Raw genomic sequence first — 24,044 nt, forward strand, 5'->3', positions numbered from 1 at the left:
TTTTAACCTCTATCTGACTTAACTCCTCGGTCAGGAGGGGCCGTTTGGGCAGCGGTATCTGCCCGAGGTCTTCTGCCGTGAAGGCAGATGCAAAGAACTCATTTAATTTCTCTGCCATCTCTAAGTCTCCTTTTATCTCCCCTTTCCCTCCCTCACCATCCAGAGGGCCAACCGCTTCTCTGGTGGGTTTCCTGCTTCTAACATATTTGAAGAAGCTTTTATTATTCCCCTTAATGTTGCTGGCCATGCGTTCCTCATAGTCTTGCTTGGCCTCCCGTATCACCTTCTTACATTTCTTTTGCCACAGTTTATGTTCCTTTTTATTCTCCTCATTAGGGCAAGACTTTCATTTACGGAAGGAAGCTTCCTTGCCCTTCACAGCCTCTCTAACTTGGCTGGTTAGCCATGCGGTCACCCTCCTGGATTTAGTGGAACCCTTCTTTCTTTGCGGTATACACCTCTGCTGGGCCTCTATTACTGTTGTTTTAAGCAGCCTCCATGCACTCTGGAGAGATTGGACTCTTTTTACCTTCCCTTTCAACCTCCTTCTAACCAGCCTCCTCATTTGAGGGAAGTCCGCCCGTCGGAAGTCAAGGGTTTTTGTTAGAGATTTGCCTGGTATTCTTCCCCCAACGTGCACGTCAAAACGGATCGCAGCATGATCACTGTTCCCCAATGGCTCAGTAACGTTTACATCTCTAACCAGGTCCTGCGTACCGCACAATATTAAATCCAGAGTCACCTGTCTTTTGGTGGGCTCCGTGACTAACTGCTCTAAGCCACAGTCATTTAGCACGTCAAGAAATCCGGTTTCCTTATCGTGACCAGAACACAAATTGACCCAGTCAATATGAGGATAATTGAAGTCCCCCTTGATTACAACCCTGTCCCTCCTTGTCACCTCCCTGATCTGTTTCCTCATTTCAAGGTCCCCATCTGATTTCTGGTCTGGAGGACGATAGCACGCCCCCAGTATTATATCGCTGCACACGCCTGGTAATTTAACCCACAGAGATTCTACGGTGGAGTCGGACCCACCTTCAATCTCTACTTTGCTGGATTCTATCCCTTCCTTAACATAAAGGGCCACCCCACCTCCAACACGCTCCTGCCTGTCCCTCCTGTAGAGTTTATAGCCCGGGATTGCGGTATCCCACTGATTCTCCGCATTCCACCAGGTTTCCGTTATGCCCACTATGTCAATATTTTCCCTTGTCACCAGACATTCCAGTTCTCCCACCTTTGCTCGTAGACTTCGGGCATTCGCATAAAAGCATTTGTACACGGAATGCCCCAGGATGAGCTGCTTATTTGCTCCTTTGTCCCTGCATCCTCTCATTGTGCCAAACCGTCTATCACATCCCATCATGCTACCTTTCCCAATTTCTTCTCCTACTCTGCCTTTGTCTTGTTGTTCTCTAACCTCCCCATCCTCATCCCATAGGGATGAGGAGTCCCGAACCGGATGCCCCTCGGCTCCTGTCGGCCTTCCCCCAGGGATCAGTTTAGAAGCTGCTCTGCCACCTTTTTAATGTTATGCGCCAGCAGTCTGGTTCCATTCTGGTTCAAGTGGAGCCCGTCCCTCTTGTACAGGCCCCGCTTGTCCCAAAACGTTCCCCAGTGCCTAACAAATCTAAACCCCTCCTCCCTACACCACCGTCTCTTCCACACATTGAGACCCCTGATCTCCGCCTGCCTAGCTGGCCCTGCGTGTGGAACAGGTAGCACTTCAGAGAACGCTACCTTTGAGGTCCTAGCTTTCAGCTTCCTGCCTAAAAGCCTAAATTTGGCCTCCAGGACCTCCCAGCTACACTTGCCCACGTCGTTGGTGCCGACATGCACCACAACCGCTACCTCTCCCCCAGCACTGTCTACCAGCCTGTCTAGACGAGAAGTGATGTCCGCCACCTTCGCACCAGGCAGGCAAGTCACCATGCGGTCCTCACATCCGTCGCAAACCCCCCTCTCTATGTTTCTAATAATCGAATCCCCCACTACAAGAAGCCCCCGACCCCCCTCCTGCCGAGGAGTATCCCGAGTGCGTTCGGATAAGGGCCCATCCCCTGGAGAAGGGATCCCCCCAAGGGGATTGTTTCCCTCCTCTCCAGGATGATGTCCTCGAGCCCCGAGACTTCCCACTCGGGCAGCTGAAGAGCTGCACGCCTGAGGTTGGGACGAAGCCTGATCGTCCCCGGAAGTCTCCCCACGGTCCTCCTCTGCCTGCCTGCGCTTCTCCAGGTCGGCCACCAAGGCTTCAAGGGAGCGGACGCGTTCCCTGAGACCCTGGAGCTCCTTGCTCCGAGGACACACCCATGACTTATGCCCCAGAGGCATATAATCATACATGTGGCACTCGATGCAGAACACTGGATAGCCCCCACCCTGCTGCTGGCTGTCTGACTGCATAGCTTTTTTGTTGTTGTTATTGTTTTATTTAGGGGTACTTTTAAAAACCCTACATTGGTTAGCAGCCCTCTTCTCAAGGGAAGAGGAAGGGCAGTGTATGGGGCCCTGGCCTCCTCCCATGTTTGACACAGTGTTAAGGAGGGTCATGGATGCATTCCTACACCCAGTGTGTATGGCTTGCAGAGCAGTTGCCACTACATACCTGTGGTTGTGCCCCCAGCATCATGTGCAGGCAGCGGGTTCAGGTGAGAAAGGAAAATGTAAGATCCCAGGATCTTTCTGGGCCCTCCCCTTTGACTCCTGGGCCCCCTTTCTGACCCTGGGACCGGGTACAAATTGCCCCCTTTAACCCCCTCTCCTGGACCCTGGGGTGGGGGTGGAAGGAGGAGGGGAGCAGAGGGCAAAATTGATTTGCACAGGAAGAGGGGGGAATGGATTTCTCTCCACACTTATCGAACACCTGGAAAAAAATGATGGTGCTCTTTGGAAATGGTTTCCCCCTTCATAGTTTGTCATATCAGTGGCAGACAGCAGTGTACCATGGTCAGCATGCTTGTTTATGTGCAACATGAATTAACCGTTTCTGTCGTGAGAGGACTAATATGCAGCTAATCTGAGAGTCTTATTTCAGGGGTGCAAATATAAGGCCTGCAGGCTGGGTGCACCCACCAAAGCTTTTTAGCCACCTCCCCCTGTGCTAATTGAACATAAGAACATAAGAAGAGCCCTGCTGGATCAGGTATAGGGCCCATCTAGTCCAGCTTCCTGTGCTGCCTTTTCAGCAGCTCTCCCAAAGCTCTGGGAGGGAGAGACTGAAGGAGACCTCAGAAGGCAAGGAACACTGCATGGGAAGGGGCAGATCAAGAGGGGTGAGAGAATGGAGGCAGTGTTTTTCATATTTTTACAGTGTTGGTTGGCAACCTTCAGTCTCGAAAGACTATGGTATAGGCCTGGGGTCGGCAACCTGTGTTTTCAGAGCCGCATGCGGCTCTTTCAGTCCTCTGATGCGGCTCCCCAGTGGGGGCTGGAAGTGGGGCGCCCTTCCCCTTGGCCTCCGCCCAGCCAGCGATGTGCTGCGGGTGGCTGCTGGTGAATGTGGGGTGCCGCTCCTCCCTGCAAAGCTGCAGCTCCTTCCCTGCAAAGCGCCCCCCCCCCCGCGCACAGCAGCTCCTTCCTCGGCAGGCAGGCAGGGGCAGCTGCGCTCTCCTGGACCTGCTCTCCCTGCCCCACTGCGAGCAGGTGCGGGGGGGGCAGCTGGGCACCTCTTCCCTGTGCTCTTCCTTCCTTCGCCCTGCAGCGGGCAGGGGGCTGAACGGAAGAGGCGAGGCTGGTCGGAGAAGTGCGGGAGACGCAGCGCTGCTGAGGCAATGGGCAGGAAGGAGCGAGGTGAGCTGCATTCCTGTCCACACTTCCCTGGGAGGAAGCCTCGGTCCCTCTACTGGGGCTGACTTCTGAGTAGAGAGGGAGAGGAGCCTGTCCACACTTCCCTGGGAGGAAGCCCCGTTCACTCTTCTGGGACTGACTTCTGAGGAGACAGGTAGAGGATGTCCCCTGGTCCTGCTGTTATGTGAGAGTGTAAAGAGCATCTCCCTATCTATCCACTCTGTCCATTCCCTGCATAATTTTGTATGTCTCAATCATGTCCCCCCTCAGGCGCCTCTTTTCTAGGCTGAAGAGGCCCAAACGCCGTAGCCTTTCCTCATAAGGAAGGTGCCCCAGCACCTACAAGGGAGCTACAAGAAGGGGCTACATTATAAAAATGGGACCTGTAAGAGGGGAGCGCATTATAAAAGCTGCATATACAAGAGGGGAGTGCATTATAAATTGGGACATACAAGGGGGAGTAATAACTATAAATCTCTTTATTGTATTGAAAAATACTAGTCATTAGATTTTGTATTTCATTGTACCTCTTTTACATTACTGTGGAAAAGACACAAAGATGACTATTTACTGTTGGTCAGGATTTTCTGCTAGGGAGGGCACCAGCCCAAGTCTTGCCTATAGCACCAAATTGGCTAGGGCAGGCCCTGGGAAAATAAATTAGTATTTAATTTAAATGTATTTTATTTTAGCTCTTTCGTTTTTTATATGTAATTCTAAATTTAAGATTATGGTGATCTTGTAACATTAAAATATGTTACATATTGTTTTCTCTGTAGCAGTTCATTCATTTCAAAAATGCAACACACCATAGTTTTTTTATACATAGCATAAAGGTAAAAAAAAAAACTATATAAGCAGTGTTATCTTCATTTTAGATGTCAAAAGGGTTTTGTGGCTCCCGAGGTTTTCTTTTCTCCAGAAAACGGGTCCAAATGGCTCTTTGAATGTTTAAGGTTGCCGACCCCTGCTATAGGCCTACAGCACCCGGTATTCCCAGGCGGTCTCCCATCCAAGTACTAACCAGGCCTGACCCTGCTTAGCTTCCGAGATCAGACAAGATCAGGGACGTGCAGGGTAACTGTGTTAATGTCAGATAAATCTATGCTCCACAGAATTAACTGCTGACCTGCTTTTATGATCTTCCAAAATATATCAATATATCTCTTTTTTTCCCCTAAATTAGTTTCTAAACAAAAGTATGATGCATACCTTTTAAAATTACATTTGCACATGCTAAATAGCACAGTAACAGCAGGATCCTATGCATGTTTATTATTTATTTTTCACATTTTTTACTGCCCTTCCTCCAAGGAGCTCAAGATGGTGCACACAGTTCCTCCCCTCCTTTTATTCTCACAACAACCCTGTGAGGTAAGTGAAGAGAGAGAGATAGTAACTGGCTCAGGGTCACCCAGGAAGCTGCCTGGCTGAGCAGAGGGTTGAACCTGGATCTTCCAGGTCTGTGCAACTCCCAAAACGATGCATGTTTTCTCAAAGTAGGTTTCACTTTGTTTAGTGGGGTTTACTCTCAGGAAAGTGTGTATAGGATTGCTAGCCTAACTTTATTTTATAATGTTTAACCAGTGACTTTTTACTGTCATGATAGATACTTCATCCTATTTCATGACCAGTGTTTATCTAATCAAATTTAATACTTGATTGTTGAAGGTTTCTAGAACCAAAAGAAATGAAGTGTCAGGGAGGCATCTCTTCAAGGTTGACCTTGATAAGCTTTCCTTTAAGAAATTTCAAAAGTTTTCATAGGCACTAAAAACAGAAACCTAGATTTTATCCTTCAGCAAAGGTCCCACCAGCTGCTTGGCTAAGGAATTGCTAAGCAAATGCATCTTCTGAGGGTTATACCAGATATTTTAAGCCTTTATTTTATTGCTTGTTCCTGTTTCGTACCAGGCTGTCCTTCTTTTATAGCCCTAATTTGTGTAGAGCTGTAGAAAAGACCAACATCATTTTTTTGCCAAGCATTTTCTCAATTCCACTGTACCCTCCTAAGTTAACACTGGCTTACATTTCCTTCCATTGTTTCTCAAGGAATCCAAAGACACTTCTTATCGTAGCATGAAATATGTGGGATGGGGAAATTGGAGGGAAACCTGCCTCTTATTTGCAAACAAGGAACATGTGGAGCAAAACTCATTAAATAATTTTATCTTGATTTTCAGCCAGTTCTAGATCACAAACATAAACTTTGAGTAATTAGCCCATGTGTGTTTATGCGGGTTTCATTCCTCTCCAGTCTGGAGTTATTTGTGTCCTTATGGCAGCATGCTGGATTTTGTAGATAGCACAGTGGATAATGGCATCACATTGATAAATGGGCAACAGTTTGATTGCACTGACTACTTAATACATGTCATAAATTTGAATTAATGTGTAATTCATAATGAATAAATTAAGATTATATCTTAATGACAATTTTTGGATACCTCAGAATGCCCTCTGGATATGACCAGAGCTGTGCTCCAGTCGCGTTTGGAGGGCTACAGGTCGCCCTGATCAGGGCTTAACGTGGGTCAGTGGACTCGCATTGAGCCAAATCCACAGATGAAAAATCCATGGATGATCAGGCACAACCAGTATATCGTATCACAGGCATGTTCAACCCCGTCTTGGAAATTCAGAATAAACTTTGATAAGTCTTTGTGTCTTGGCTTTCTGTGAAGCAGGAAGTGCAAAACAAAACAAAAAATATATAACAGGTAACCTTGTAAATGCAGGTTCTGTTTCTTCTGAACTGAAAGTCTAGGTTTTCCCATGCAGACCACAGAACCCCCAATTGTCCCTGTCTGCAAGTTTGTCCAGATAACCAATAAGGAACTAGAGTTTAATGAAGTATGTCAGAAGAGTGGGGTAGCTAAGTTTAATTTTTCAGAGATAAAGCAATTTGCCTTGACTAGATGTGTCTAGGGTGGAGGGTTTCTAAGAAATACTTGTGCTTCAACGTTTGTAGACTTCTGTCCTTTCTTACCCTTTCATTGCAAGTTTACAGGACAAACAAAACAAGCAAGTTAAAAAAACAGCAACCACTTCAGATATATTCTTAACCAGTTTTCCTTCATTGACTAATTATGGTTATAGCAGTATTTACGCCTCCAGCTTTGCAAACCTGCAGGCGTTGAGGCTCTTACCTTTTCCTGCACACTCTCTCATCTTTCACTGCAGCATTTTTCCTCCCTGCAGTTGTTCTAAAACTGAAAATTACTTTGCTGTGTGATTAAGGGATAATGATTTGGTGACAAGTTTTGTAACATGATCAAATGACTGCACGTGCACCGAGACTTATGCTGTCAACTTCCAGGATTCTGATTCATTTCATTTGCAATAGAAATGTTCAGCGCTTTGATAGAGCCGTGAGGCACTTCGTACATGTCAGACCGTGTTAGAAGTATGCAGTATCCGGAGCTGAAGGGCATCCACAAGTTTGCCTATTTTGGATATGTCTAATGAATAAATTATCCTTTGGTGTACACCAGTTGAACATGTTGGAACATGTGAATGTGTTGCTGATGGATACCAGCTTAACTTGTATCCACCAGCATGTCCAGCTGTTAAACCTGTCACCCAGTATTTTACATATGTTGCCTATTATATGAAATGTGGTGATGGTTGATTACTGTCCAGTATAATTAAAAACATTTAATCCACCTTTCAATAATTTCATGTGCTAACATAGATAAAGAATTTGGAACTGTCTTTAGTTACTCTCTCATCTAGTTGCTCTCTCGTTGCTGTGTCAACCTAGGGATCCAATTCTTCAGTTTGCCATTATGTTTTGGAATATATTGCCACCGTTGTTACTATTGCTGGAATTATTTGGATACCTAACAACCTGGACTAGCTCCAGCTCTTAGAAGACCCATAAGAACATAAGAACAGCCCCACTGGATCAGGCCATAGGCCCATCTAGTCCAGCTTCCTGTATCTCACAGCGGCCCACCAAATGCCCCAGGGAGCACACCAGATAACAAAGAGACCTCATCCTGCTGCCCTCCCTTGCATCTGGCATTCTGACATAACCCATTTCTAAAATCAGGAGGTTGCACATACACATCATGGCTTGTACCCCATAATGGATTTTTCCTCCAGAAACTTGTCCAATCCCCTTTTAAAGGCATCTAGGCTAGATGCCATCACCACATCCTGTGGCAAGGAGTTCCACAGACCAACCACACGCTGAGTAAAGAAATATTTTCTTTTGTCTGTCCTAACCCGCCCAACACTCAATTTTAGTGGATGTCCCCTGGTTCTGGTATTATGTGAGAGTGTAAAGAGCATCTCCCTATCCACTCTGTCCATCCCCTGCATAATTTTGTATGTCTCAATCATGTCCCCCCTCAGGCGTCTCTTTTCTAGGCTGAAGAGGCCCAAACGCCATAGCCTTTCCTCATAAGGAAGGTGCCCCAGCCCCGTAATCAACTTAGTCGCTCTCTTTTGCACCTTTTCCATTTCCACTATGTCTTCTTTGAGATGTGGCAACCAGAACTGGACACAATACTCCAGGTGTGGCCTTACCATCGATTTGTACAACGGCATTATAATACTAGCCGTTTTGTTCTCAATACCCTTCCTAACGATCCCAAGCATAGAATTGGCCTTCTTCACTGCCGCCACACATTGGATCGACACTTTCATCGACCTGTCCACCACCCTTCAGGGTGGTGTCCCCACCCTTCGGGGGGGGCAACTTCTTGCTCTGATTATTGTCCAATGTGGTTGCTGTTGCTTCATTTTCACAACTGTTGCCTATTCACTTTCCAGGGGGAAAGCTATTGGACAAGCAAATAAGCATTTGATTGCATCTTCTTGTTGTTGCCATTTATTGTTCACCTTGCACCACAGGTGAACAAGCAGATAACAATGGTGAGAAATAGCTGGAGTGAGGAGCTCTTGGTGGTGGGACTTATGCAGAGTTGTGCACCTTGATAGGTACCAGAGCCAGGATGGTGTAGTGGTTGATCCAGGTTCAAATCCCCCCTCAGCCATGACGCCTCCTGGTGACTTTGGGCAAGCCTCTATATCTCTCAGCCTCACCTACCTCACAGGGTTGTTTGGAGAACAAAAGGAGGAAAGAACCATGTACACCACCCTGAGCTTCCCAACCTGAGCTCCTTAGAAGAAGGGTGGTATAAAAATGTGAAAAATAAATGCCAACCCTTGAAGCCATCCCTAAGTAAAGGTTCCAAAAGTTCCAAAAAGTTTGAAGAAATGTGAGCTGTATCATGGAAGGTTTAGTCACATTATATAGCCATATTGTATTATATAGTCACACATATTATAGCCATTATGTGTCGCTGGATTTCTTGTTGATTTCCCTACCACTCACTAACTCTGCTAACTCTCTGGAATAAGAAACTGCATGATGCCTACCCTTAACCTAAACCGCAAAATTGTCAAACTGACCTGAGTACATGTTTTGAAATGTGTGTTTTTAAGTTGTATGATTTCTCCTAACTGAAGAAAATTTCTGTAATTCCCCTTATGTTTTAAATAGATTATGATATAAGTTTATGGAAATCTCTGTATGAAAGAGTAGGGGTGGGAGATAAGAAGCATAGATACATAAAATAGTGTGATTTTAAGCAATAATGTTATTTTGTTCCTAGAACTACCTGCTGGTTGGGAAAAGATTGAAGATCCTGTGTATGGTGTCTACTATGTAGAGTAAGTACATTTGTCATTTTATGTAGTTTTTATGTGTACAGAACTTGCTGTAGAAAAGCAGCATCTATCTGTTATGGACATGCACTTCAGCTTCACATTTGTCAATGGTAAATCTGCCACCTTGATTGTTCCCTTGTTAAATTGTGAGGTGCTGTGTGTTGATTTGCAGCTAACAACAAATGCCTATAAAACTGTGTTGGTTTTGTTTTTTTTCTCTTTAGCATGGATGCTTGGTGAAAGGAGGAGGGCACATCATGTGTTGCTGTTCTGCACCCCCTAGTGATCATTGTGGGAGAAATCACTGTTTCAGTATGAAATAGGGAAATTCCATTTCCTGTACGTACAGGGCACTGACTGCAGCCTGTCAATGTCAACCAATTACTGGAAATTAATTTGGGAGTAGAAAAGAAGCGTTCAGTGCACTGCAGTGAAGAGAACACACAATTAAGAACTTAAGAGTTCTTTCTGCGCTGAGTAGCAAGCACTGAACCAAGAAACACAGGCTTTGTATGAAAAGCAGACATAAAATATACAGGTTCATTATATGAGGCTGCAATCCTAACCACACTTTCCTGAGAGTAAGCCCTATTGAAAAAATAGGATTTACTTCTGAGTAGTCCTGGTTAGGATTGTGCCCTCAATATGAATGACCTTTCTGTTGTTAGCATTTTTCTCAAACGCACGGCTCACCCCCCCCCCCCCAAAAAAAAAAACACAACAAAGTCACTTGCTATTGCAAATGTAGCGGTATAGCGAAAAGGATTTTTGAAGGGGAAGAAACATGATTTCTTTTCAAATAGCAAATAAAAGACATTATTTCAAATTGTTGAAGACAAACTTTAGTCACAAAAACTTCCTTTTAATTTCTAGCTTAAATTGCATTCTGCTCTACAATTAAATAAGCATTGTTAGATTGTCATAAACAGTAAAAAAAGAGTTTTTTTTTTATTCTGGAATACAGGGCCCCTATATAAAAGGAATAGTGTGTGATAATTTAGTTCAAACTTACTAGGCTTATTTAGTTACAATAAACTCGATTATGCTTTTCTTTCAGCTTCTCATTCAATAATTGCAAATCTTCTAACCTTTTTTTGGTTAGATATAACATTATATCCTGGTTGTCCTAGGATAACTTTTCTGACACACATCCTTCAACGAGGAAAAGGCTGTTGCAATAATAAGTTCATTACTGTTAGTACTACTGAGTGAATCAAATAATACTGTCTGTTGTCTGTGCCTCCATTAAAGTCAAATCTTCTGCACACAGTGTCTTCTGCTTCCTACCCCGCATAAATGACTACCTGCAAGCAGAGCTTTTTTGATGGTGGTGTAAGTGTAGACAGCAATCACTCTAATGAGGAAAAAGAAAGTCTCATTCACTGTTGTGCTGCTGTGCTTAAAAAAACCCTAGTAACTTTAGCTGCTCACTATCCATAATAATACCTCCACAATGGTTGGCAATTGAGGTCTACAGGGAGTAAATTCTCTCTGTACATGTATGCGCTTTGTCCCTTTGTTAAGCACACACATGCTTAAACATGGTATCTCTTTTCACCTGGTTTGTGCACTTTTTGCAGACTTCCCTGGTCTTTCTGCCTCCAGCAATATGCCTTCCTTCACATCTTTAGGAATTTTTTTATTGCCACAGCTAGAGGTGGGGAAGTGCAATTTACAACTAAGATGAAGCTATATTATCCTGCCATCATTGCTTTACTTCTTTATGGCTGTGACTTCTGAACTCTTTGTCAATGCTGTCTTATTCAGCCAGAAGACTTCCACATTTGTTGGTCAAAATCTCTTCACAAATAAAACAGCATGACAGAATTCCCCATATAGAAGTTTTCAGAAAGGTGTTGAATCCTCAGCATCTCAAGCATGCTTTGGGTATTTAGCTTCATTGAGTCATGCATATGGTCCATATAGATGCACCTAATGGTATTCTATGACAGGGCCCAAACTACAGCCCATGGGCCACATCCGGCCTACCAAAAGATTTTATCTGGCCTGCAGCATTTTTTTTCCTTGTCAAAGCATTTGCTAATGTTGGACATTTTTACTCATTATATATCATTTCTCAGTTTAAGCACCGCATTGTTTCTTCGCAATTGTCACATTTCTCTTTTGTCTCGAGTCATATCATGCTGATTACAAAAAAAGATTCACATAAAACTTGTTCATTCATTTAAATTTCATTCATTTAAATTTCATCCATTTAAATTTCATTCATTCATTTATAAAACTGATTTCTTTCAGTCCACAAAAAAGTGTAAAATGTATGGTGGCCCGTGTGCTGAAAAGTTTTGAGACCCCTGCTCTATGATAAACTGTTTACAGGGGCTCATTCTAGACATTGACCCATATATGGTGCCAAAATTAACATGATATTGTCATTAACTCTCATATTTACAAGTGAAGTGCACCCTTGCTACCTCGAACAAGATTATTGCAATGTGCTTTACACAAACTGTCTTTGGAAACTTCTCAGAAACTTCAGCTAATATATAATGTGACACCCAGCTCACTCTCTGGATATGCTTATAAGGGGCACATATCACCAATATTCAAACTACTGCAGTAGCCAGTGGCCTCTTTCCATGCATAATTCAAAATGCTGATGGTTACTTTTTAAAGTCTTGTAAAAGACTTGAGTCCAGGGTGGATGAAAGACCACATTTTAGGACATGAGCCTTCCTGAATCTTACGTTCATCATCAGAGGCCCTCCTCTGGGTCTCCTTGCCACCTGAGGTCATGAAGATTGCAACTGATAAGAACATGTTCTTGATTTGGGCACCCTGTAATGTTCACTCCAGAGAAGCTTGTCTGGCACCAACACTAATTTTTATTACATTGGCACTACCCTCCGAAACAGCATGCAAGACATAGGCTTGGGATGATTTTAACATTATCGATAACAACAGTAAAAACCAGCAGCAAGGGAAAAACCCATCTCAAGCCCCCAGCCAAAACGGTGCCACGTCCCCATTCTGTTGGACAGCCAATTGACTATCTGAACTTTCGCACCTCTGCCCTGTGTGTAGAGGGGGGAAGTGCGTATGGTGGTGGGGCTGCAAGCATCCCACAAGTGTTGTTGCAAGTGAAGGGTTTAAAAAATAAAAATTAGAAGGGCCCTGCTGAATAAGAGCAAAGGTTCATCAAATCCAAAATCCTGCATCTCACAGTGACAATTCAGATGTCTATTTTATTTGTCCAAGCTTTCCAGCATGTTTTATAATTGGTTTTAATTGCCGTTTTATCGTATCGCTAGATTTTATTGATCTGTTGTGACTTGCTACTCTCTGTCATTTTAATTGAATTTTAATGGCATTTGTTGTTTTATTGCTTTTTGTTGCTTATTTTTTAATTATTACTATTTTATGTACTTTGCCCTGAGTGCTTTATGTCGAACTGTAGCATATAAATTTACTAAGTAAATACCATGAAAAGTATGCGTGAATAGAATGAACTTCACCATGTGCCTGACAGACCACTGTGAACCTATAGCACTGTGAACCTATAGCCTCTTCCCTGTCTAGGGAAGAGATTTCAAAATTTGGGCACCACTGTGGAAAAAGGCCCATTCTCCAGTGGCCATGCAACTAGATAGGAGGATGCAGAGAAGGTCCTCTAAATATTATTTCAGCTAGTGGGAAGTGGAGATTTCTATGCCACGTGGCCTTCTCTGTGCTTGAAGAACAATACTACAAGAACACATTTTAAGGCCAGTACTGTTAACTTCTCCCTCACAAACGTTTGCAGTATATAAAAACTTTTGGACTTGCGTCTCATATGAGAAGCCATGAAAACCTACTAAAGCGTAATTGTTTTACTCAAGGAAGAGGATGGCTATATATGTAGCTATATAGCAACAGTGAAAATGATGCCTGATAACTTTTCCCTGCTTCTCTGCAAGATGGTAGGACATAATATCCAACAATTTTTTTGTGCTTGAACTGATCCTGGACAATAAGATATAATAATAGAACAGAGAATGCCACTGAGCAGTGGCATCACTACGGCTTGCATCACCTGGTGTAGGAAACCAGTGTATTATCGCCATGATGGTCCTCCTCCTATGTAGTGGGATGGGGCAACACACAAGGGGATAGTGGGAGTAGTAGTGCACCATTACCCCAACCCTGCTGATTTTTTGGTCTATACCTTTTGATAGAACAGAGATATTTCAATGCGGTTTGTTTTCTGCATGAAATTACACATCAATATAACATGATGATATTATTCAAAAATGCCAATATTTTAAAAATTTTGGCCAGTAGTGGTGTCACCCCCCGCTATCTTGTCACCAGTATGGCCCGCATCTCTGCACCCCCCTGGCGATGCCACGGCCACTGAGTACTATGAAACCAGCCTCAAAACTCTCTCCAAATATCTGGGATAGGAGGGATCGGCTTCAGGATATCTAAGCACATGTCCTCCTGTGTGTAGCAGCACATCTTGGTGGTTGGCAACCTTCAGTCTCGAAAGACTATGGTATAAGCCTACAGCACCCGGTATTCCCAGGCAGTCTCCCATTCAAGTACTAACCAAGCCTGACCCTGCTTAGCTTCCGAGATCAGACGACATCGGGCATGTGCAGGGTAACAGTTGATGTTTGTGGAAAAGTGGCTATTTTCAGCCTATAGTGACTTGGCCCAAGCCTGTTTGCAGTTGTTAAAACATATTAACCCATTTCTGCCCAGCCCATAGGTGTAGCATTTGATCCCTGTAGCGTATATGCAATGTTGGGCAGAAATGGCTGCAGAAGTGGTGCATTGTCAAGTATAGGGTTTTCTTCCCGCTCTCTGTTAGCTTTATTTTACATCTCTGTATGAGCTAGGCCAGCGACATTTGAGCTTGGTCTCTCTGAGTCTATGATTATTGTTGAAACTATTTATCCACTATATAATAACATAAGGACTTTGCCTGTATTAAGGGAATATAATTACTATAAAGCTCAGACAGAGAAAATGCACAGACATGTACAGGTGTGCCCCCTGATCTGCAGGGGTTCCATTCTGGAGTCCCCCTGTTTAGCTGAAACTCCGGATGCAGGCAAATGCCTATCCCTGGGGGCCACCCCCCTCTGGAGATGAGGAGAACTCCGCTCCCCTCACCTCCAGAGGGGCCTCTGAGCAGAGAGAGGCCGAGGATGTCTGCCCCTGGCCTCTGCCGAGCTCAGACCGAGCTCTGAGGCTCAAAACACACGACTTCCAATTTCATAGAAGTGACGATTTTAATGCCTTATGAGGCATTAGGAGGCCTGGGCAAGCTCTCCAGGGAGAGGGAAAAATATACAACACACACACAATCTATGGAGCAGGTTGCCCCTCAGCTTGTGCAAAAATTCTCAAATTTTTGCAAGTTGGAAAAAGAAAAAGAAAACAAGTGGAGTTATCTGGTGTGACTATCTTGAAGAAGTATGACTAATTCTTTAAAATACATTAAGTAGCAGTTTCTCTGGGAACAATTAGATTAAGGCAGAAGGGCTGCTCTGCCCAAATCTGCGCAAGACAGACCTGCATTCCCTTTACGGATGCTCTAATGTGCCACCATTTTTTGCCTCGGTGACATGTAAAGAGAAAAAAGTTGCAAGATCTCTAGGCTATCTGATCAACACACTATGTCATCATAATACCTGCAAATTACTTGTAATGCTCTAGCATAAATACTGTAAAAGTTGATAGCAGAGTGACTTAACTAAAGGGCCACAGTCATAAATGTTGCAAGCGTCCAAGTGCTCCAGTAAAAACCTATTAAAAACAGCATAAAAGTGCTTCCAAACGTCATAACATAAATATAGGATATAAGATAAATGTCAGGTTTTTGGCATCCCAGGCTTGAGATTGTTATTAGCCAGGATGTGGCAGGAGGCCCTGATATCTGGGCCTGGTGTGAAGCAATCAGCAAAGCAGCACAGCTGATGCAATCCACTGCACCTGTTGCAGGTGGGAGTCATGTGACTTGGGAAAAGATGAGTGCTGAGTCACGTAGGCTATGGAGGAATGGTGCAATGCACCACTGGACAGCCAATCAGAGTGGGTCACAAGACTGTCTTGTGACTATGAGGTCGGCCTACTGTGATTGGCTGGCCCAGGTATATATTGGGGCAAGCACAGACTCCAGGTGTGGGTTGTTGTGGTGGAGTTTCTGCATGTTGTGCTGCTGGTTTGTGTACTGACTTGGACTGCCTTCTTGTGACTGTGACCTGCTGTATCCCTGACTTCTGGACTGCATGACGGACTACTCTTCTGCCTGCTCCTTTTACCAGTACCTGCTTCTGCAACAAACAAGCCTGTGTCTGCTTCTTTGGCTCTGTTTGGGATCGCCTGCTTCTTGTGCTGTATCCCTATGCTCCCGTGCCACTCTGCTACAGGGAAAACAAGGGCTATCCTCCCTTGCTGACCTGACAGTAAATAGCTATAAAACATAGGTAATCAAAGAATGGTTAGAGAAAAACTTAAATGGAAATTAATCCTTTGTAAAGAAGTCATTAATAGTCTCTTTCAAGTGGCTTAGCTCTTGTTTCCAAGCTACATCTTTAAATGCAAGGTCTCTAAATGAGCTCACTAGTTTCCCCTGAGTGCTTTTATGGCTCCGTTGTTTTCAATGCACCTGTGCCAGAGTCAGACTGACACTTCCCAAATCACCGCTCATTCATGCCTGGATCACTCATGAAAAAAAACAGCACCACAGTCAGTTCCTCTCCAGTTTTGGCTTAGTTCCACTGAAAACAATGGAATAGTGCAAATACTTGAGGAGAGGGACTGGCTGCCAGGAATTTGGTTTAACACAACAAAATCCATCACTCTTGTGCATAATGTGCAAAACCTTCCTGCCTGATCGTTTATGATCTGTTAGGACCACAGAATCAGGCACTACTCTCGCTGCAGAAGCACAGTGTCACAGGTTACAGAACGGTGCCTGTGGCTACAGCATCAGTGCTTCTGTGCACTGATTTTTGACACTGTACTACCTCACCAAAAGCATCCAAGTAGCCACTAAGCTAATACAGTTAAGGAAGTAGTACCTCAGCATACCATTTAGTAAGTGCTGGAGAGTAAGGTTCCATTTATGCTCCATGTACTGGGGGCCCCCATATCTGCAGACCCACTTATCCGCAGTCCCTCCAGCGCATGCACTCCCACGAGCACCTTCTCCGGATCATACGTTCATCAAACATTTTGGGGGGACTGCTTGTCACTTTTACTGTTGATACTAAGTGTCCCTCCCTTAACAAATGATCTTTCTTTTTTCAGCCACATCAACAGGAAGACACAATATGAGAATCCAGTTCTGGAAGCGAAAAGAAAGAAGCAACTTGAGCAGCAGCAGCAACCTCCACCACAACCACCAGAAGGTTGGCAATTCACCTGGACAAATATATTTGCCAAGTAACACATGCGCTCCATCCAGATCATATTCTTTAACCCATTTCATTCTTTGCTAGCCTTATCTCTCCTCCCTCCCTTGAAGGATAGTTTTAAAAGAAATATATTAAAACTGTTTAATAACCCTGGTCGAGAGTAACCAGGCCAAATAAAAAGAATCTTGCAGACATTATGGAAGGGACTGGGGATTTAACAAGTCCCAAAAGTTGTGACTTAGCCACTAAGGATGTCTTTTTAAGAGTGTGCTTAAGCAGGATGGATGGTAAAGGAAAAATATTTTCCCGGCACTAGATTGGCACTCGATGTTCTTGGACCTGTGCCATCTCATTAGCTAGCACAGGTCATACTTAGATATTTGAATAATACCGTAAATATATCCAAAGGGAGCGTACAAACGTTAAAATAAAATATACCTACATCATTTGTTTGGCGGTCCCCTGCAAAACCTTGTATTACAATGTGAATTGTAACTCAGCTAACCAGCCCAGAAGGACAAGCCATATTGCTTAAACAGAGTCTTTAAAAGGCATCCTTTGTGGCGGGCAGCCCAATCCTGAGCTGCCTGGCATGCGGGGCTGCAGCAGAACTGAAAATGGCTGCTGCTGCATCCTGCGCGCTCCAGGCAGCCACCGCCTCCACCTGGGGAGAAGGGGACTTCCCGCAGGTAAACTGAGTAGCCCTGCAATGGGGCTACTTGTTTCTACAATGACCCGGTTGGTGTAGAATGAAAAACCTCGGAGTCAAGCCCAACATGGAGGCTCTGGATCCGGTGGAGCAAAGCTTTGCTTAAACTTGTATGTTCTTTGTAATTCTGTGAGGTGCAAAATGGTTGGAGGTCTAATAAAAGACACCACGACTGCTGACAAGAGATTATGCAATCTTCTGTGTAGTTTGAAATCTGCCAGGAGCAGCCAAACCCTGGCTCATGAGCCACAGTGGGGCTCTTTGACATGTAATGTGCTAATCACAAAAATATGTTGGTTGAGCTCCTTTTTGCATCGCAATTAATATAAAAGGTAAATAGAAAATTTTCAAGCTTTGTAATTATTTACCGAGTATAAACTGAGAGTCCACTGAATTAAAATTTAAGTTTAATGTTCAAGGTGACTAAATAGTATGTTTAAGAATTTAAATACTTCTTAAATATTTTGGCTCTAAGCCATCTGAAGTGGCTTTTACATTAAGCAAGTTTAGCCACCCCTGAAATATGTATATTCTTACAATGGCGTAAGCCTATGCAATTAACAGTACAGGGGGACCCCCTATACGCATAGCCCGCCTCACGTATCCACCAGAATGGGCAGCACCTCTCTACATCCCCCCCCTCCAGAGGCAAGGGGAGCCTGGCTCCCATCGCCTCCAGAGGGGCTTCCGAGCCCTGCAGAGGCCACGGATGTCCACTTGCGGTGTCAGCAGACGTCAGAATGGCCATTTTTAGCCAAAAACTGCCACAGGTCTTTTTGACGTCACTTTCGGGGGCACCCCTATATCTCCTTACTATTCCTTATTTTCTGTGAACATGAAGAACAATTCTTAGTGAAAGACTGCCTCTGATTCACCCAGTTTCCAGCCATGAATGTTAGTTTGACATCTGCTGATTCAATCAGGGTAAGCAGTTTGTTGTAGGAGATGGATCACGTTTTGTAATCTGTCTTGGCTGAGCTTATTTATTTATTTATTTATTTGTTTGTTTATTTATACATACATACATACATACATACATACATACATACATACATACATACATACAGGTATTTATATACCGCCTTTCTTTGGTCGTCAGATTTCTCCTCTTTAATCCAAGGCGGTTTACATAGGCAGGCTGTTCTAAACCCCGTAGGGATTTTTACAATTGAATAGTTCTAGTCTTTCATAGAAGTCCTCGTTTCAGCTGCATTCCTTCCTGGTCTGGTCTCTCTCTGGCCCTTCGCCTCCCACGCTCCACTTGATGGCAACTCCTCTCTGCCACCGAGGGTCAGCTCATCAGTATATCAGCGTGTTGTCAGTTCTTGGTTACTTCCAGTTGTTTCGAACTGGCAGCCTCAGATCTTCAGGCATACAAGGCGGCGGCTCTACCAACTGAGCCAGACCTCCTACTTAGCACTGGTATCCTCTGAAAGATATGCCCAAAGTGATTGTGACAAAAGCTTCTGTGTGTGTTATGTCAGGAATGATGCCGGGATCTAAGAACAAATCAAGTCTGCATGTAGATTTCGTCTTATTACATATTTTCACTCTATCAAAACAGCAAAGAGGGGGAAAAATGCTTGTTTTCTTTCCCCAGAATGGACAGAAGAACATCCTCCACTTGCCCCTCCTGCAGCTCCGAACCATGCTCCAAACAACCAGGAGGCAGTTCGAGATGCGCCAGTACAAGGTAAAACACCAAGATTAACTCACTGCTGCATTAAACTTGCCCTCCTGACCTTGCTCCTTGCACAATTTCTTTTAAGTTGGAAGTGCCGGACTCCAGGGTTTATTGACACAAACAGTGGAAACGAAGCAGCTTCTTCATTCACACTGTCCCTTTAAATAAAACTGGAAACCTCGCATTTGCGGGTTTGACAAAACCATATGAGAAGCATGATAAAGGAGCTTGTCTTTTCTTCCCTAGAGTACCCTGCCTTCCGGAGGCAGCAGCCATGGTGTTGGATGGCTTGCCAGGTTGCACCATCACTGGGTAAAGCTGTCACTATGCTGCCTTCTCCTCCACAGTTGTCTGCCTTATACATAATGTCAGAACAGGTGACCCCCCTGCACTGGCCACTTGGAGCCTAAGGACTCAATCAGTGCAGCTGCTATAGATCCTGAGCCCTGGTAGCAAACAGGTCCTCCCTCCCTCCCCTGTAGAGAACCATTTAGAGGCCAGCTGATAGAAGAAACTAGTGGGGTGGGGGGAGAAGGGATCTCTATCTGCTAACAAATGGACAGCAGATACGATCAAATCGAAGTTTTTATCACAATCAAAGATGGAGCAGCATCTGAAAGAAAAACACAGGAGTGGGGTTGCCAGCCATCTCACCCCAGCAGGTCTCTTGTGACTTAAGTTATCTATTGGACAGTCAAGTAGCAGGTGTCGTTGAGGTCTGGCTGTACCAGGTACATCACTGTCTGTTGTGGAGACTGCAGAGCAACAGGGTCTCTCTGAAACAAATAGATCAGTGACCTTACAGAAGAACAGCTGGAATCACATTGGTCGTTGCTGCCAGGCTTGTTGCACCCTTACTTATGGTCTGTCTGTTAGGTCATGTGGAGCATCTTGTTTTCTCTTCCCCTGTTGGAACGTTGCCTGTGGAGAACAAAGAGCAACACAGAGAGCATAGTGAGACAATGATTCTCAAACTTTTCAGCATCTGGACCCACCTTAAAAAAATTTTTTTTTTCCTGTAGCAGTCCCTCAAGCCTCTAGCTATAATGGTGATTGGGCAGCAGTGCTCCCCCACCCCACAAGTGGTATGTTGTTTACCGTTGATGCACATAGCCTAATCTGCCCTGTCAGTTTTGTGAACCACCAGAAGTTGTGTAGTGACCCACTGGTGGGCCATGGACCCACAGTTTGAGAACCACTGTGTGAGATATAGACAGCGGCATCAGCAACACATAATCTCTGGACTGGATTAGAGAGGAAGAGGAACAGAAATCCATTAGTGCATATGTGTGTTGGCAACCTTCAGTCTCGGAAGACTATGGTATCGCGCTCTGGATGGTGGTTCTGGCACAGCGTCTAGTGTGGCTGAAAAGGCCGATTCGGGAGTGACAGTCCCTTCCACGCTGGGAGCAAGTGTAGTGTGTCCCTGGTCTGTCTCCCTGGCTATGGACCTTCCTTCTTTGCCTCTTTGCCTGAGACTGTTGGCCAAGTGTCTCTTCAAACTGGGAAAGGCCTTGCTGCACAGCCTGCCTCCAAGCGGGCAGCTCAAAAGTTCCAAACAGCACAGTCCTAGTGCATATAGTTGTCCTAAAAACAGAGCCACAGAACCCAGAAGAGCTTTTCAGTGATTTTCAACCACTGTGCTCCAAACTCCTGTGGCACATTGGTTGAGAATCACTGGCAGCATTATTATGCCAGTTATGCCAGCATCTGTGGTGAATCTGCTGGTGAATGTGAGGCTGGTACAGTGGGGCTTCGGCACCCTCAAGTTGTACCAGGGTCTGAGGATGCAAACCTCATCCTATACTGCTCAAAACATCATTTCTGATGTAAATCTTCTTTAGGGAAAGCTACATCATCACCACCCAATTTTAGATGATTCTCCTTCAATGGGTTCTTTATCTTCGCAACAAATGGAAGCAGACAATGTTTTATAACAAGGCTTAATTACATCCAAGTGTTAACTTTATTTCAGTGAAACTTGAGTGTGAATAACTGTAGGCATGATCAAAACTATGACTGTATACTGATTGCCTTTGGGATCATTAAAATGTACATTTCAAGATCACCACAAGTACAGTGCCTAAGCACAAAACAGTCTGAGACATTCATGTCAATAAGACTGCTTTGATAGTGCTGCCACTGTAAAACATACCATTTCTTTATGATACCAAATGAGCAATGTGTGACTGTGAAGTCTTTTCAGCTTGATTTGTAAATGAGTCACCAATTCCATGTATTTCTTTTCTGAGAGTTCTAAATTGCAACATTTCAACTGGTTTAAAGCTTAAACCTTTGTCCAGTCTTTGGACACTATTCTCAGCTCAAACAGATCTGAACAAGTTACCCCCAAGAGGAATTTTTAAAATGCTAGGGATTGGCAAGAAACCTCAATTATTTTCCCAAGATTTGTGGCGGAGGACGGGGGGGCAACAACTGGGAACTGAGCTTCCCCAAAGGGGCGAAGTTCATTTCTGGTATGGGGAAGGAGAGTTGTCCCACATGTTAGGTTTCTGAAATACAGTGTCATGGATAACTACTCTTTGTGTATAGATAAAGAGTGTGAGAGTGCGTGCGTGCGTGCCCAGTCCTATCCAATGTTTCAGTGCCAGTGCAGCTGTGCCAATGGGGCATGCATTGAATCCTTTGGTGGGGAAGCAGTCACAGGGGCCTCCCCAAGGTAAGGAGACATTTGTTCCCTTACCTTGGGGCTGCATTACGGTTGCACCGATGATGGAAGGTTGGATAGGATTAGGCCCTAAGTTACCACAGACTGACAATGGGAGGTGGCAGGCACGCCCAGCCTGGCACAAGCTGGAGCGGTACCTGAGACACTCAAGTACTATCTTAGTCTTTCTTTTTGCACGTTCTCCCCTGTGTGTCCTCTTCCATTATCACTGTCTCCTCTTCTGGTGCTTCGAAACTGGCCTTTGGGGCAGGGGTTCTGCTTCCAGGATCCTCCCTATGCAGGAAGTTTAGCTTAATGAAGTGGCAGAAGAGAAGAAGGCTGATCTTTGGCAGCTTTCCCACTCCCATCCCCTTCCTTACTTTGTTGCTTTTCCTTTGCCAATCTGTTTTGAAGCAGAGCAGCAGACCAGGTCTCCAGAACAAGGAAGTCAGGAGAAGCACCACTCCACTTCCAAAAAATGAAGTTTTGTTTTGATTTGTTTTTGTGGAAGTGGGAGAATAGACTGGTGGGCTGGGCTAGCTGTTTCTAAACATAATGTCAGAGTGAGGAGGCAGCACAGCTGGCCAACAGATGCAGGGTGCCACCATGCACTCATTCATTGTATGAAGCAGCCGCTTCACCTTTGTCCATGGCCTGGACAGGCCCTGGCTGCAGAGTAGGTGAGCTACCTGTCTGAGGGTACACTTGACTCTTCTTCCTTTCCTTCTGCTGCTGCTGATCCCTGAGCAATAATTGGTGTCTCAGGCTTGAATAAACACTAGATTAACTTTAGAAAAACGAAACCAAATCTTTCTACACATGCAGGATCTCATTTTACTTTCCAAACTGTAGAAGTACATTTGAAAAAAATCGCTTTCCGTTTATGTAACATTTGAACTTTATGAGCTAGGCAAATTGCATATTTTGTGCCAGTTAATTATATTGTTATTAATAATAATAGCATTTATGTACTTCTTTCAACAATAAGGTTCACAAAGCAGTTTACCGACACAATAAATGTAATACAAATTATGAATGAATTACAAGTGCCACGAAGCATGTGGTTGTACAAATAACTTATCTGTGCTTCGCATGAACGATCTGTGGAGCTAGTTCACATCTTATTTTGGAGTTCCTTGTTCAACTGTTACCCTGCACATGCCCGATGTCGTCTGATCTCGGAAGCTAAGCAGGGTCAGGCCTGGGAATACCGGGTGCTGTAGGCTTATACCATAGTCTTTTGAGACTGAAGGTTGCCAATCATTTGTTCAACTCTTGGAGTTATCCACTCCTATGAGTAATGTGATACAAAACGGGTAGCTTGCAACATTCCAGTGCAACAGCTCCTCTAGACTCATCTATCAGAGCATTCACCACACTTGTCAAAGATTTTTCAAGACACATTGAGTCACGATCTCAGCATGTATTAAACCATTGAGAAGGCTGGTTCAGCCTGTGCCAATCCACTGAAAATGTCATAATGTGTTGACTTCAGCTCATTAAAATAAAATAAAATTTAAAAGCATTATGTGAACCAGGGCCTAATTTGCAAGTGTGAAATTAGAACAGGTAAGTTTCTGGCATGAGAAGGAACTGAGCTGATTAAAGGATTGAACGCTCTATTCCTGCTGGCTTTGGATATATTGCCTTATTTTATCACTCTGTTTGGATTTCTTGTTTTCTTTAACATTTTTATTTTATTGCTTTTTATTGCTAATATGCAAAGGGTCCAATTGTCAAATTGCTAATGAATTTAACAGAATATTTAAGTGTCTTTCTTCATAATTCCCAATGGCATGCTTATCGTCTTAGCAATTTCACACTTTCAGATATCCATTCCGGCTCAGACAATTAGCAGCACTTAAAACTGTTGGTGTTCTGAGCCACCCTTGAGTGTCATATTATTTATCACCTGATCACCTTGGCTGGTGTTAGCAAATACCTATTTTTGCAAGTGACGAATTCACCCTTGCACTGTTTAAAGGTAAACCTATTATCATGCATAACTTTTTTATTTTGCAGCCCCAATGCTGTAACTGTCCTGTGGGAAATAGGGAGCAGCTGTAGGTACTCTTAGCTCTGACTAAGAGCTAACTTATCTATGGTTAATTTGTAAATCCAGATGTTGTAATGCTTCTCTCTGAGTGCAGG

At 44.2% G+C, this 24,044-nt stretch overlaps 1 protein-coding gene and 1 pseudogene across 14 annotated transcripts in view; one reads left to right on the forward strand and one right to left on the reverse strand.

Moving 5' to 3' along the window:
• The window catches only part of MAGI1 (membrane associated guanylate kinase, WW and PDZ domain containing 1), a 584,211-nt gene that overhangs the window by 464,444 nt on the left and 95,723 nt on the right, over window positions 1-24,044 (forward strand). For all 14 annotated transcript variants that reach the window (XM_066618525.1, XM_066618529.1, XM_066618534.1 and 11 more), the window contains exons 8-10: window positions 9,414-9,471; window positions 16,726-16,826; window positions 19,142-19,234. In XM_066618525.1, the coding sequence (XP_066474622.1) occupies window positions 9,414-9,471; window positions 16,726-16,826; window positions 19,142-19,234 (252 nt within the window). The remainder of the gene's footprint in view (window positions 1-9,413; window positions 9,472-16,725; window positions 16,827-19,141; window positions 19,235-24,044) is intronic.
• Window positions 4,765-4,883, reverse strand: LOC136642636 (5S ribosomal RNA; annotated as a pseudogene).

Source organism: Tiliqua scincoides, chromosome 2 (assembly GCF_035046505.1).
Source record: "Tiliqua scincoides isolate rTilSci1 chromosome 2, rTilSci1.hap2, whole genome shotgun sequence".
Lineage (NCBI taxonomy): Eukaryota > Metazoa > Chordata > Lepidosauria > Squamata > Scincidae > Tiliqua > Tiliqua scincoides.